The sequence below is a fragment of the Erythrolamprus reginae genome, chromosome Z (assembly GCF_031021105.1).
Source record: "Erythrolamprus reginae isolate rEryReg1 chromosome Z, rEryReg1.hap1, whole genome shotgun sequence".
NCBI classification, from domain to species: domain Eukaryota; kingdom Metazoa; phylum Chordata; class Lepidosauria; order Squamata; family Dipsadidae; genus Erythrolamprus; species Erythrolamprus reginae.
The window spans coordinates 139,632,398-139,647,186 of record NC_091963.1 but is presented as its reverse complement, the minus strand read 5'-3'; the positions used below and the strand labels follow the sequence as shown (position 1 = coordinate 139,647,186).

Below are 14,789 nucleotides of genomic sequence, written 5' to 3'. Positions count from 1 at the left end.
TTGTTTCCCATGGGAAACATTGTTTCGTCTTACGAACTTTTTGCCTTACGAACCTCCTTCCGGAACCAATTAAGTTCGTAAGGTGAGGTATTACTGTATGTGCATGCCCACACCTATAATTCAATGTTTCCCCCTACACCTGCATATGCATGTTTGACCCCCTGCACTGCCCCATTCCCCCCCAATATACATGCATGCCCCCCCTTCCTGATTTCAGGTGGGCCAGGGAGGCCCATTTTTCACCCTCCCCAATCTCCTAAGGCTTCGCTGGAGTCTTGGGAGGGCAAAATCGGCTTTCCCAGCCCTCCCAGAGGCCCTCCAGATGCCAAAAGCACCCTCCCAGAGCCTCGTAAAAGCCAAAAAATCAGCTGGCCAGCATGAACATGCATGCAGGAGCTAAGCTAGGGCAACAGGGCCTAGATCATATCAAACCAGTTGCTCAGCTCATCAATGGAATATACCTCAAAATTACTCTTAACTCTGATTTTTCATCTGGAAGCAGGGACCCCGGATATTGGATGTATTATTTGTAGTGCATTTGAACCCCATCCTTCTTCCAAAAGGATCTATACTAGTGTAATTAGAAACCTGGCAGGTATATAAGGTTTAAGAAACTCCAAGTGAAACTGTTATTAGTTTAGATCTTCTGGATATGGACAGTTAAAATCTGAACAACTCTTCGGTGACTATTAAGAGAGGTGGAATGTAGCAAGCAGTCTTCGATTTACAGCAATTTACTTTGTGACTGTTCAGTTACAACAAAAAGAAAATTACAACCTGTATTAGCCAGGATGTTGCTGCCTGGAAAGAACCAGTCTGACAGGCTGGCTGAACTAGGGACACTTTACTTAGCACCAATGGGCAGTTGACAGCAACACTTCTGAGGGATGACAGCTCCTGTTTATACAAACTCTCAGCCAATGGGAGCTGTCCCTTCTCCCAAGCTCCGGCTGCTTGAGCCTCAACCAATCAGGTTGAAGCTGCAGTCAGGAGTCAAGGACAGCTGTGGTCATAACTCGAGGACTTTCCGAGTCGTAAGTAGAGGATGCAACACGACCATCCCTCACAGAACCATTGTAGCATTTTCACAGTCACGTGGCCAAAACTCAGGTGATTGGCAACCAGCATGTAGTTACCATGGTTGCAGCAATCCCAAGATCATATGATCACCATCTATAACCTTCCTGGCTGGCTTCCAACAAGCAAAATTAATGAGAATAATTTAATTATAATAATTTATTAGATTTGTCATAGAAGCCAGTAAATTAATTTAACTACACTGATTTATATAAAACTATAGTTAAAAAATAAGGTTTTTGAAATCCAACACCTACCACTTAATAACCACCTCGCTTAGCAGTGGAAAGTCCGGTTGTAATTGTCATAATTTGAGGACAATTTCAGGATCAGCGGCATTTTCACTTCCACTCAGATTTTGATAATGAGCAGCATAAATCTTTTTATCCATTTAAAACAAACGCTATCATCCTTTGGGCATTTAACCAGAGTGAGTGGGATGGGGGATGTTTTTCATGGGGAAAGAAGAGAGACCTGGTACCAAAGGCTCCACTCCTAAGAATCCCCTGTCTTCCTACCTATAGCCGTAGGCATTGAAAATCTGGCCTTTTCACAGCATGGATGGAGCTACATTCGATATATAAGATGCATATAAATTTTCACCCTCTTTTGGGGGGGGGGGGTAAGAGGATGTGTCTTTTACTCCCCAAAATACAGTAATTAATTGATTCATTGATTGATTGATTGATTAGAGTTGAAAGGGACCTTACAAGTCATCAAGTCCAACCCCCTGCTCGGTAAGTTGACCATGAGCAAATTTAAATTCCAGGTCTGCCTTAACTAGTCCTTAAATAATCTCCCTCATAATATTTTGTTTCCTCAGTAATATATAACCAAATAATAGGACGTTCTTAATGTTTTCACAAATACTCAGAAAGAGAAAGGAAAATGGACGCTTGGATTGAGAGATGGAAGCAAGAAAAATATGTTTAAAAAAAGACTAAAGACACACTACATGCTGCGAAGGAAAGTTAATTTTAATTCCATTTAAATTTGACATTAAATCCCTTTAAATTCTAGATAAAATTATGTATTCCCATGCATACCATGTGATTGTACCATGTTTCCTTGAAAATATGCCTTACATATAAAATATATAAGACCCTGTCTTACATATTTTTTGGAACCCTGAAATAAGTGCTTGGCCTTATTGCCATGCACTCAAAGGCCTGATTATTATCAGGGAATGTTTTATTTTGGGGAAAATGGTATTCAATACAGGCTCCGCTAAGATCATCAAGCGGAGTTTGGAATTTTTATTTCTCCTGATTGTAATGCTGAATCAAAAGTCTCATTATTAAACCACCATCAACTGCATATATAGAACCACATGTCAGTGCTTGAGATTTCCTGAGCAAGTCAGAAGAGGCTGGAGTGGCATTCAAAAGCTTCTCACACACTAAAAACCATCCCAATTCAGAAAGTAAACAGTGCCCAAAGTATCTCCCACCATGAGGAGGACAGAAGAGTCCCTGCAACGGAAGGGCTGGAGACAGGAAACTGGTGCCCGGCATCGGAATTGGCCAATCTGCAACCAAGACAAAGAGGGGGAAATAGAAGAAACAAAACATCAGTAGAAAAATACAAAATATTGGATTGGTTTGCAACTTTGGGAGAGAGAGAGAGACTCTAATTATGGTGAGAAAAATGTTTTAATGCAGTGTTTCTCAACCTCAACCACACATCTCGGGAACTTTTAAGATGTGTGGATTCTGGGAGTTGATGTCCAGACATCTTAAAGTTGTACATGTTGAGAAACAAATACTGTACTACTCTATAGTGTCTAGCTAAAGAGGGGTGGCTAGAAGTAGCTATATGCTCTATATTACTAGAAATATATACAGCAAGTAGTTCATCCAAGTCTTAGAAACATAGAAGATTGAGAACAGAAAAAGACCTCATGGTTCATCATCTGCTCTTATACTATATCCTGTATTTTATCTTAGGATGGATATATGTTTATCCCAGGCCTGTTTAAATTCAGTTACTATGGGTTTACCAACCATGTCTGCTGGAAGTTTGTTCCAAGCATCTACTACTCTTTCAGTAAAATAATATTTTCTCATGTTGCTTCTAATCTTTCCCCCAACTAACCTCAGATTGTGTCCCCTTGTTCTTGTGTTCACTTTCCTATTAAAAACACTTCCCTACTGAACCTTATTTAACCCTTTAACATATTTAAATGTTTCGATCATGTCCCCCCTTTTCCTTCTGTTCTCCAGACTATACAGATTGAGTTCATGAAGTCTTTCCTGATAAGTTTTATGCTTAAGACCTTCCACCATTCTTGTAGCCCGTCTTTGGACCTGTTCAATTTTATCAATACCTTTTTGTAGGTGAGGTCTCCAGAACTGAACACAGTATTCCAAATGTGGTCTCACCAGCGCTCTGTACAGCGGGATCACAATCTCCCTCTTCCTGCTTGTCATACCTCTAGCTATGCAGCCAAGCATTCTACTTGCTTTCTCTACCGCCTGACCGCACTGTTCTCCCATTCTGAGACTGTCAGAAATCACTTCCTCTAAATCCTTCTGAAGTTTTTTGCCAGAAAGTCTTGGTCCTAAAACTAGTATTATCAGCAGATAGTCCCCCTCACCTTTTTTTGTATAAACAAATAGTGTAGGAAGCAGGGATCTATAGGTTAACTCCAGGCATTCTTGCCATCAAATGTATTTCAAATGCTTTTGGCATGTGTGGGAAAAGACACAGTGGGAGAAATGAAATACTGACTGACAACAAGGTGTGGCCAGTGACATCTCCGGGACCGCCTTCTACCACATGAATCCCAGCAACCAGTTAGGTCCCACAGAGTTGGCCTTCTCCGGGTCCCATCGACTAAACAATGTTGTCTGGCGGGACCCAGGGGAAGAGCCTTCTCTGTGGCGGCCCCGACCCTCTGGAACCAGCTCCCCCCAGAGATTAGGATTGCCCCCACCCTCCTTGCCTTTCATAAGCTCTTTAAAACCCACCTCTGCCATCAGGCATGGGGGAACTGAGATAGCTTCCCCAGGCCTATATTGTTTATGTATGGTATGTTGTGTGCATGTTTTTTAAATTATGGGTTTTAGTTTTAAATATTAGATTTGTATTGTATATTGTTTTCTATTTCTGCTGTGAGCCGCCCCGAGTCTACGGAGAGTGGCGGCATACAAATTTAATAAATAATAATAATAATAATAATAATAATAATAATAATCATCATCATCATCATCATCATCTGCCTAATTTCAGCCCCGCATCATTCAAACACACTCACCAGTTTCATTGTGCTGCCATCCCAAATCTTCACATCCTGGTCGCAGGATGCCGTGACAATCCTGTCTCCCAACAGATGCAAAGCTGTGATTTTGGCTGAGTGGATCTAAGGAGGAAAGAAGACGAGGCGGATTAAATTTTAGCCGTTGCATCAGGCCAGGTGTCAGGCCGAAGCCATCATTTGGAGATAGAGCCTTTGGCCTGCCACAGTAGTATAGTATCATGGGTACTGGGAGGAGGAGTTGCATGAGGGGGAAAGTTGCTAGCCACAACAAATTCCTTTCTTAGAATCCAAGGTCATCCTTTGTTCTGCACCAGCGGATGTAAAAAGGAGGTTGGTGGAATCACTGCAACCGGACTGGTCCATGTGATGAACTTGTGGGTGGGGGGACAAGGGATGAACCTTAACCTGGGTGAGGTACTGGAAGGAAATTAGCATCGGGATGGCTACAGTGTAACTAACATGGCTCTGGTAATAAATCGAACCTTCGATGAGAGAAATGGACTGGGATCTGATTTATTTATTTATTCGGAGCGCTGACACCGGGTTGAACAACGGTAAGTGGTATGATCTGCATGGCTTGCCCCTGTGACTATATAGGACAGATCAGCCATGGGTTGCTCCCGGTTCGATGAACTGGCAATGTCGGCAGCAGGAGGCTCCATCCACCCATCTAGGATGCTTTTGCACATGCACAGAAGCTTCTGCCCATGTGCAGAAGCATTAGATGCATGAATCTGTTTTAAAGGGTTTTAGAACCCGCTACTGGGACAGATGGGGGTGGGGGGAAACTAACCACCAAACTGCAAGAACAAAAACCAGCAGTCAGATGAGTAGACCTGAACTCATTGGTAACCTCTCATTGAAATAAACAAGGACATACATCCAATTTGGCAGCTATTCAGATTGTTGGCCGAGCAAGTAACAAAAATATTTGGGAAATTACTTAAGCCTGGGAAACAGTCAACAGGAGTGCTGATTTGATCAGGTCTTTAGAAGCTAAGAACTTGGTAGCATAAGGAAACAACAGCCGGCAACTTAATAACTGGCTATCAATACCTCATCAATTAAAAACATGGGGCTACCTTTGAAAAATGTTTGGAAACTTCTGATCGTGCAGAATGCAGCTGTGAGAGCAATCATGGGCTTTTCCAAATATGCCCATGTTACACCAACACTCCGCAGTCTGCATTGGTTGCCGATCAGTTTCCGGTTACAATTCAAAGTGTTGGTTATGACCTATAAAGCCCTTCATGGCACCGGACCAGATTATCTCAGGGACCGCCTTCTGCTGCACAAATCCCAGCGACCAGTTAGGTCCCACAGAGTGGGTCTTCTCCGGGTCCCGTCAACTAAAAAATGCCGCTTGGCGGGACCTAGGGGAAGAGCCTTCTCTGTGGCGGCCCCGGCCCTCTGGAACCAACTCCCCCCAGAGATTAGAATTGCCCCCACCTTCCTTGCCTTTTGTAAGCTACTTAAAACCCACCTCTGCCGCCAGGCATGGGGGAATTGAGATTCCCTTTCCCCCTAGGCCTTTACAATTTTATGCATGGTATGTCTGTCTGTATGTTTGTTTTTTTATATTAATGGGTTTTTAATCGTTTTTAGTATTGGATTATTATTGTACGCTGTTTTATGATTGTTGTTAGCCGCCCCGATTCTTCGGAGAGGGGCGGCATACAAATCCAATAAATAAATAAAATTTTAAAAGTTGCACGTAAATCGGGCATCACATAAATAATATGTATAGAATAACCTAAAACAAACATTATGGTGAGAGAGAAGTTACTGAAGATGTGGCTTGGAAGACAAAGTCTCTGTTCCAGTCTCCAATCCAGATTGGCTCTAGTAACTGGTATTGATATGAAAAGAATAGACTTTGAATAAGGCCTGGAAGTGGGTCGTTTCCTCCAGTAACATGGAAAGGGACTCAGTAAATAGGAGCAATAGTCTTGCCAATCAATTGACTGAGCTGACACAATTCTTGCTCACATGGTGTAACCAAGAAGAGATGAGCAATCATTTTTCTGAACCTGTCTCACCTTCCTCTTTTGCCAGTCCTTAGATGCATCTTCCTCTTCCTCTTCCTCTTCTTTCTCCACTTCCTCCTCTGCTTCCTCTTCTTTCTCTACTTTCTCCTCCGGTTCCTCCTCTTCTATTTTTTCATTTTCATCCTCATCTTCATCCTCATCCTCACTCTCCAGTTGTTCCTCCGGCTCTTCCTCCTCCATTTCCGCAGTCTGACTCCAGAGAAATCCTTCTGTGTCTCCATATAATAATGATTTGTCTTCAAAGGAAAAAAAAGGGGGAGGAGCAGGAATTAAAATGATCTCTCATCCCTTTGGGTACCACGTTTGTCTCCTATCTCTTTACTGATCAGGGACCCTTTTCTCTGAAGTCCCTCCCAGATTCTCTTTGCCAGTCCTATTATCGGATCCTATGAAATTAACCAACACATTAAATGAGAGGGATCTTGGAGTTCCAGTGGACAACCCATTTAAATATGAGCCAGCAGTGTGCAGCAGCTGCCAAAAAAGCCAACATGATTCTAGGCTGCATTAACAGAGGGATAGAATCAAAGTCATATGAAGTGTTAATCTTCAACAAATCACTAGAGACGTGCTATGTTCTTTCTTGTTTCAAACGCTCTACTATAATCTCAGTGCCAAAGAAGCCCTCCATCAAGAAACCGAATGACTATAGACAAGTTGCTCTAACATCCGTAGTTATGAAAACCTTTGAAAGGCTAGTGATGTCCCACTTGAAAACCATCATGGATCCACTGTAGACCCCTTGCAATTTGCATACCGAGCAAATAGATTGACAGATGATGCTGTTAATATGGTTCTGCACTATATCCTACAACATCTTTAATCTCCAAGACCTATACTAGGGTCCTCTTTGTAGACTATAGTTCAGCATTCAACATCATCATATCGGACATTCTTCCAACTAAACTAAATCAGGTAAATCAATACCTGAACAGACTTGTAAGTGGATCACAAGCTTCCTAAGAGACAGGAAGCAACAGGTGAAGCTAGGCAAAATCACAGATACCTGTACAATTAGAACAGCACACCACCCAAGGCTGTGTATTCTCAACACTTCTCTTCTCTCTATACATCAATGGCAGCATCTCAAACGATCCATCTGTTAAACTACTAAAGTTTGCAGATGATACAACATTGATTGGTCTCATTCGAGAAAACGATCAATCAACATAAAGATAGGAGGTTGAACAACTAGCCTCGTGGTGTGACCGGAACAATCTGGAACTGAATACATTCAAAACCCTGCCATCCTATCACCTCTTACAATACTAGACAACACAATATGAACAGTAGAGACCCTTCAAATTTCTAGGTTCTGTCATATCTCAAGAGCTAAAATGATCACCTAACATCAAAAACATCATAAAAAAAGCACAGCAAAGAATGTTCTTTCTGTGCCAACTCAGGAAGCTCAAACTGCCCAAGGAGCTGTTGATTCAGTTCTAGAGAGGAATCATTGAGTCTGTCATCTGCACCTCTATACTGGTTTGGTCCTGCACCCAACAAGATGGACACAGACGTCAGAGGATAATCAGAACTTCAGGAAAAACAATTGCTTTCCATTGAGGATCTGTATGCTGCACAAGTCAAAAAGAGGGCTGTGAAAATATTTACTGACCTCTTGCATTCTGGACATAAACTGTTTCAACTTCTACCCTTAAAGCATCACTATAGAGCACTGCACACCAAGACAACTAGACACAAGAACAGTTTTTTTCCTGAATGCCATCACTCTGCTAAATAAACAATTCCTCAACGCTGTCAAACTATTTACTATCTGCACTACTATTACTAATAGTTTTTTCTCATCAGTCCTATCACCCATATCCTCCCACTTTTGACTATATGACTGTAAATTGTTGCTTGTATCCTTAAGATTTTTATTAACATTACTTCCCGGTTGCTTATTTGACTTCTATGACAATCATTGTGTTATACCTCATGATTCTTGACAAATGTATATTTTCTTTTATGTACACTGCGATCATATGCACCAAAGAGAAATTCCTTGTGTGTCCAATCACACTTGGCCAATAAAGAATTCTATTCTATTCTCTAGAAAGAGTGCAACAAAAATGGAGGAGAGCAACAAAAATGGAGGCTAAAACATGAAGAATGATTACAGGAATTGAGTGTGTCTAGTTTAATGAAAAGAGGGACTAGGGGAGACATGATAGCAATGTTCCAATATCTCAGGGGCTGTCACAAAGAAGAAAGAGTCAAACTATTCTCCAAAGCAACTGAGGGCAGGACAAAAAGCAATGGCTAAAAACTAATCAAGGAGAGAAGCAATTTAGAAGGCGAAATTTCCTGAGAGTGAAAACAATTAATTAGTGGAACAACTTTCCACAAAGAAGTTGTAAATGCTCCAACATTGGAAGTTTTTAAGATGATGTTGGATAACCATTTGTCTGAAGTGATGTACGGGTTTCCTGCCTAAGCAGGGGGTTGGACTAGAAGACCTCCAAGGTCCCTTCCAACTCTGTTTTTGTTGTTGTTGTTACTATTAATTCAAGTAAAACCCACTACCAGAGGTTTTACTATACATTCGTGACTGTTCAGCTCAACACAGACCCTTCTGAGTTTTTCATAAATAAACAACAAATATATAGCTCCAAGCTCTTAGCACAGGAAGCTAGAAATATACTTCTATCATAGCCAGAGAAATTGGGCCTGGATTTTCTTTCGAAGAATCTTAAGGAAAAAAGAAACCAGCACAGCCTCACCTTTGACCAGCCTGGCAACAGTGACGAAGCTAGAAGGCTTGTTCGGTGTCCAATTGATCTGCTTAATGATTGTAGCCTTTTTATCCTTGCTCAATTTCTAGGCAGGAAAAAGCATGAGAAAATGAAAACAAAGATGAGAAAGACCAACTCGGATACTGAAAATCCACTGGGGTAGTGGCAAATGAAAATTCCTTATTAATTAAACTGAACAAAAAAACCAACAGGTAGTCCTTGACATACGTCCACAATTGAACCCAAAATTTATGTTGTTGAGTGAGAAATTTTAGGGAAAGAGAAGATAATCGTTATTTAAAAAGTTTTGATAGAAATTTGGTATTAATTGGAGGAAGAAGCCAGATGACAAAATTAGCCTTTTTAGGGGTGGAAGTTAGATGATATATACCTACAATAAAATGGTATTTTTTTCTATTTTTTTTTTTCTTTTTGAAGTCTGAAGTAAAGATTAAAAATCAGTAGTGGTTCTAGATTTTAAAGTTGAAAGTACATCATCACTCTGCTATTATTTTATTTTTTACGTTGGAAAACACTCTAGGAAAGGTATTAAAAGGTGGGAGAGGGAGTAGAAAGGGAGGAAGAGAAGGTGAATGAGGTTGAGGAAGGAAACAGTAAGAGAGAGAGAGAGAGAAGATAAGGAGTGAAGGAAAAGCAGGAAGGAGGAGAAAAGAGTTCAAAGAAGGAGGGAGTGTGTAAGAAAGAATAGCTAGAGGGGCAGACTGGTATTGGTCAAAAGGGGAGGAATCAATTAATTAAGATATTGGCTTATAAAACAAAGAATAATTTGGAACTATGAGTATGTGATATTGAAAGGTATATACAGTACATGTTAAATTTGTTAAATTTTTATGTGAAGATGAAGAAAAATAAAAAACCTTTTGGTTAAAAAAAGTGAGACATTTGTTAAGTGAGTTTTGCCCCCATTTTATTACCTTTCCTGCAGGGGGGTGTTACTTCGTTGCCTGTTTGCTTCCTCCCACGCCATGTGAGCAGTGCCAAAAAATCCAGAATAAACAAACAAACAAAGCCAAAAACAAGATGGCGAACGCAAGCACAGTGCTGGAAACTCAGTTCCGCACATGCTCAGAAGATTTTTTTAAAAAAATTAAAAATTTCAAAAAAAGATGGTGGCGCCCACTGACCAATACCAACTGAAACGGTTCTGTGACATTATTGTGAAGTCACCAGCAGATCATTACCAATTCGGGTGAACCAGTCCAAACTGGAAGGAACCCACCTCTGCTTTCCTGCCTCAGTTGTTAAGTGAATCGCTGTAGTTAATAAAGTAGTTAACCTGCTTGTTAAGTGAATCTGGCTTCCCCATTTATTTGCTCATGTCAGGAGTTGGCAAAAGGAGATCACATGACCTCGGGACACAGCAACGGGTTGTAAATGTAATCATGTTGTCAAGCATCTGAATCTTGTTCACATGGTCATGGGAATGCTGCAAAGGTCACAAGTGTGAAAAACGGTCATAAGTTCCTTTTTTCAGTGCCGTTGCAACTTTGAATGGTCATTAAATGAACTTTGTAAGTTTGACCATTCAAAGTTACAAGAGCATTGAAAAATAAATGACGTACGTTCAGTCCTTATACTTAAGAACGTCAGAGCATTCCCACAATCACACTCTCTACTTGTTCCAAATGTTTCTTTCCAGCCCTAACCAGGTGCTAACGTTCTTCCCAGCTCTTACCGGCTTGTAAGCTCTTTCATTGTTACTCTCTGCAAAGAATTTTTTCCAAGCCCTAAGTCATTGCAGGGTTTTTTTTTCATTGCTCTACTTGCTCCGAATATTTCTTTCCAGGTGCTAACGTTGTTCCCAGCTCTTACTGGCTTGCAAGTTCTTTCATTGTTACTCTCTCCAAATATGTTTTTTTTTAAAAGCCCTAACCAGGGGATAAAATAATGTGCTGAAGTTGACCACATTAAGAATGCTAGGCAGATGAATATCAGGTAAGTAGATTCTTTTCCCTATTTTCCTCTCCAAAAACTAAGGTGCGTCTAATTCAATTCACCAACCAACAATTCAAAGTGTTGGTTATGACCTATAAAGCCCTACATGGCATTGGACCAGAATACTTCGGGACCGCCTTCTGCCGCACAAATCCCAGCGACCGATTAGGTCCCACAGAGTCGGCCTTCTCCAGGTCCTGTCGACAAAACGATGTTGTCTGGCGGGATCGAGGGGAAGAGCCTTCTCTGTGGTGGCCCCAGCCCTCTGGAATCAACTCCCCTGAAGATCAGGACTGCCCCACCCTCCTTGCCTTCCGTAAACTCCTGAAAACCCACCTATGTCACCAGGCATGGGGAAATTGATATATCCTTAGTTGTTCCAGTTTATGTATGGTTTGTTCGGGCTGCATGATTGTTTTTTATAAGGGTTTTTAAAATTGTTTTTAATATTGGATTTGTATACTATATATTGTTTGTTGTGAGCCGCTCCGAATCCTTGGGGAGGGGCGGCATACAAATCTAATTATGTATGTATGTATGTATGTATGTATGTATGTATGTATGTATGTACTTATTTATTTATTTATTTATTTATTTATTTATTTATTTATTTATTGGATTTGTATGCCGCCCCCTCCGCGGACTCGGGACGGCTAACAACAGTGACAAAAACAGAATGTAAAAATCCAATACTAAAAACAGCTAAAAACCCTTGTTATAAAACCAACCATACATACAAACATACCATGCATAAATTGTAGAAGCCTAGGGGGAAAGATTATCTTAGTTCCCCCATGCCTGACAGCAGAGGTGGGTTTTGAGAAGCTTACGAAAGGCAAGGACGGTGGGGGCTATTCTAATCTCTGGGGGGAGTTGGTTCCATAGGGCCGGGGCCACCACAGAGAAGGCTCTGGGCCCCATCAACCGACATTGTTTCGTTGACAGGACCCGGAGAAGGCCCACTCTGTGGGACCTAACTGGTCACTGGGATTCGTGCGGCAGAAGGCGGTCCTTGAGATAATCTGGCCCGGTGCCATGAAGGGCTTTATAGGTCATAACCAACACTTTGAATTGTGACCGGAAACTGATCGGCAACCAATGCAGCCTGCGGAGTGTTGGTGTGACATGGGCATATTTAGGGAATTGTTGTTGTGTTATTGTTATTGTTGTTGTTATTATTGTTGTTGTTGTTGTTATTATTATTATTATTATTATTATTATTATCCAAAAAATATGGTAACCTAAGTTTGGGCCAAATATATTTACTATGGTTGCCACATCCTGGGGTTATGTAATCCCCATCTAGCTTCTCACCAGCAAAATCAATGGGATAAGAGATTTTGGGATTCCTTCAACCATTATTGTATTTCATTTAACCACCATGCCAAATCTGTGGGCTTGGAGCACCTTCCATCCTCTAATCAAGTCACCCAATGTACTAAGCCATGCTTTGTTGAAGCAACCACTCTTGGGTGGATTCACAAGGGACAACCGTTAGGTTTCTACAAATCCTAACAAATCAAAACAATGGCTTATCATGATGTGGAAGTAACTTGAGGATTTGGTCTTTGGAAGGACTTTCATTTGGACGTGTCACTCTGGCTCACCATCTTTAACAAGCGTGGTTTCTCCATGATGTACCACACATGTAAGATCTCATCCTGCTCTTCATCAGATGGGGATACATCAAAAGTACTATTATTATAGTATTGTGGGAACATATCTCTGCAGGGAGAAAGTCACAATTAAATAGAACCAAGAAACAAATCCTTCTTCCAACTCATCACATCCACAGATATCTTACTCACGTGAAATCCTGGAAAGTGTCATCTCCAGGTTGAAGAATCAACAAGTGCCCATCGCTCAGCCCACATACCGAAGCACCCAAAGTGGGGAGCGTCCCCATGCACAGCACAGAGGCTCCTTTGGTTTGCCACAAGATTCTCCTACGCGTCAAGCTAAGCAAGAGGGAAAAGACAACTAGTTAAAGAGAGTTGTGGAAATACAACTGATGGGTGAAGAACAGGCCCAATAAGATTCAACAAAAGACAGGGACCATCTAGAATAGAATAGAATAGAATAGAATAGAATTTTTATTGGCCAAGTGTGATTGGACACACAAGGAATTTGTCTTGGTGCATATGCTCTCAACATACATAAAATAAAATATACATTTGTCAAGAATCATGTGATACAACACTTAATGATTGTCATAGGGGTCAAATAAGCAATGAAGAAGCAATATTAATAAAAATCTTAGGGTATACGCAACAAGTTACAGTCATACAGTCAACATGGGAGGAAATGGGTGATAGGAGTAATGAGAAAAACTAGTAGAATAGAAGTGCAGATTTAGTAGAAAGTCTGACAGTTTTGAGGGAATTATTTGTTTAGTAGAGTGATGGCGTTCGGGAAAAAACTGTTCTTGTGTCTAGTTGTCTTGGTGTGCAGTACTCTGTAGCGACGTTTTGAGGGTAGGAGTTGAAACAATTTGTGTCCAGGATGCGAGGGGTCAGTAAATATTTTACCCGCCCTCTTTTTGGCTCGTGCAGTATACAGGTCCTCAATGGAAGGCAGATTGGCAGCAATTGTTTTTTCTGCAATTCTGATTATCCTCTGAAGTCTGTGTCGGTCCTGTTGGGTTGCAGCACCAAACTAGACAGTTATAGAGGTGCAGATGACAGACTCAATGATTCCTCTGTAGAACTGAATCAGCAGCTCCTTGGGCAGTTTGAGCTTCCTGAGCTGGCGCAGAAAGAACATTCTTTGTTGTGCTTTTTTGATGATGTTTTTGATGTTAGGTGACCATTTTAGGTCTTGAGATATGATAGAACCTAGAAATTTGAAGGTCTGTTACTGTGTTGTCTAGTATTGTGAGAGGTGGAAGGGTGGAAGGGTTTCTCTTAAAGTCTACCACCATTTCTACGGTTTTGAGTGTGTTCAGTTCTAGATTGTTCTGGTCACACCACAAGGATAGTTGTTCAACTTCCCGTCTGTATGCGGATTCATCATTGTCTCGAATGAGTCCGATCACTGTTGTATCATCTGCAAACTTCAGTAGTTTAACAGATGGATCGTATGAGATGCAGTCATTAGTGTATAGAGAGAAGAGAAGTGGTGAGAGTACACAGCCTTGGGGGGCACCTGTGCTAATTGTACATATATCTGATGTGATTTTTCCTAGCTTCACCTGCTGCTTCCTGTCTGTTAGGAAGCTTGTGATCCACTTACAAGTGTGTTCAGGTACCGCTAGCTGATTTAGTTTGGTTAAGAGAATGTCCGGTACGATGGTATTGAATGCTGAACTGAAGTCCACAAAGAGGACCCTGGCGTAGGTCATTGGAGATTCAAGATGTTGAAGGATGTAGTGTAGAGCCATATTAACAGCATCATCTGTTGATCTATTTGCTCGGTATGCAAATTGCAGGGGGTCTAACAGTGGTCTAACATCTACTATGAGCAGTCTCTTGAATCAGCTGGGCAGGAGATCTATCCAGTAAGATCAAACCAAGGATCTGTCCAGTTTGCCCTTTCTCAATCTAACATTACTCAGTGTTATATAACTGTTTCAATTCCTACTCTCAAAACGATGCTACAGAGCCACATCAGAACAACTAGACACAAGAACAGTTTTTTTCCCAAACACCATCACTCTGCTAAACAAATAATTCCCTCCACACTGTCAAACTATTCACTAAGGCTGCATTACCA

The 14,789-nt window shown here is 41.2% G+C and overlaps 1 protein-coding gene across 1 annotated transcript in view; it reads right to left on the bottom strand.

The window, feature by feature from the left end:
- Positions 1 to 2,033: 2,033 nt before the first annotated feature.
- TEP1 (telomerase associated protein 1) overlaps positions 2,034 to 14,789 on the bottom strand; it is a 108,160-nt gene continuing 95,404 nt past the window's right edge. Inside the window, exons 54-59 of the mRNA XM_070726808.1 lie at positions 12,887 to 13,036; positions 12,686 to 12,803; positions 9,111 to 9,207; positions 6,376 to 6,620; positions 4,334 to 4,438; positions 2,034 to 2,605 (exon numbers count right to left, since the gene is read on the bottom strand). Of these exons, the coding sequence (XP_070582909.1) occupies positions 2,477 to 2,605; positions 4,334 to 4,438; positions 6,376 to 6,620; positions 9,111 to 9,207; positions 12,686 to 12,803; positions 12,887 to 13,036 (844 nt within the window). The 3' untranslated portion in view covers positions 2,034 to 2,476. The remainder of the gene's footprint in view (positions 2,606 to 4,333; positions 4,439 to 6,375; positions 6,621 to 9,110; positions 9,208 to 12,685; positions 12,804 to 12,886; positions 13,037 to 14,789) is intronic.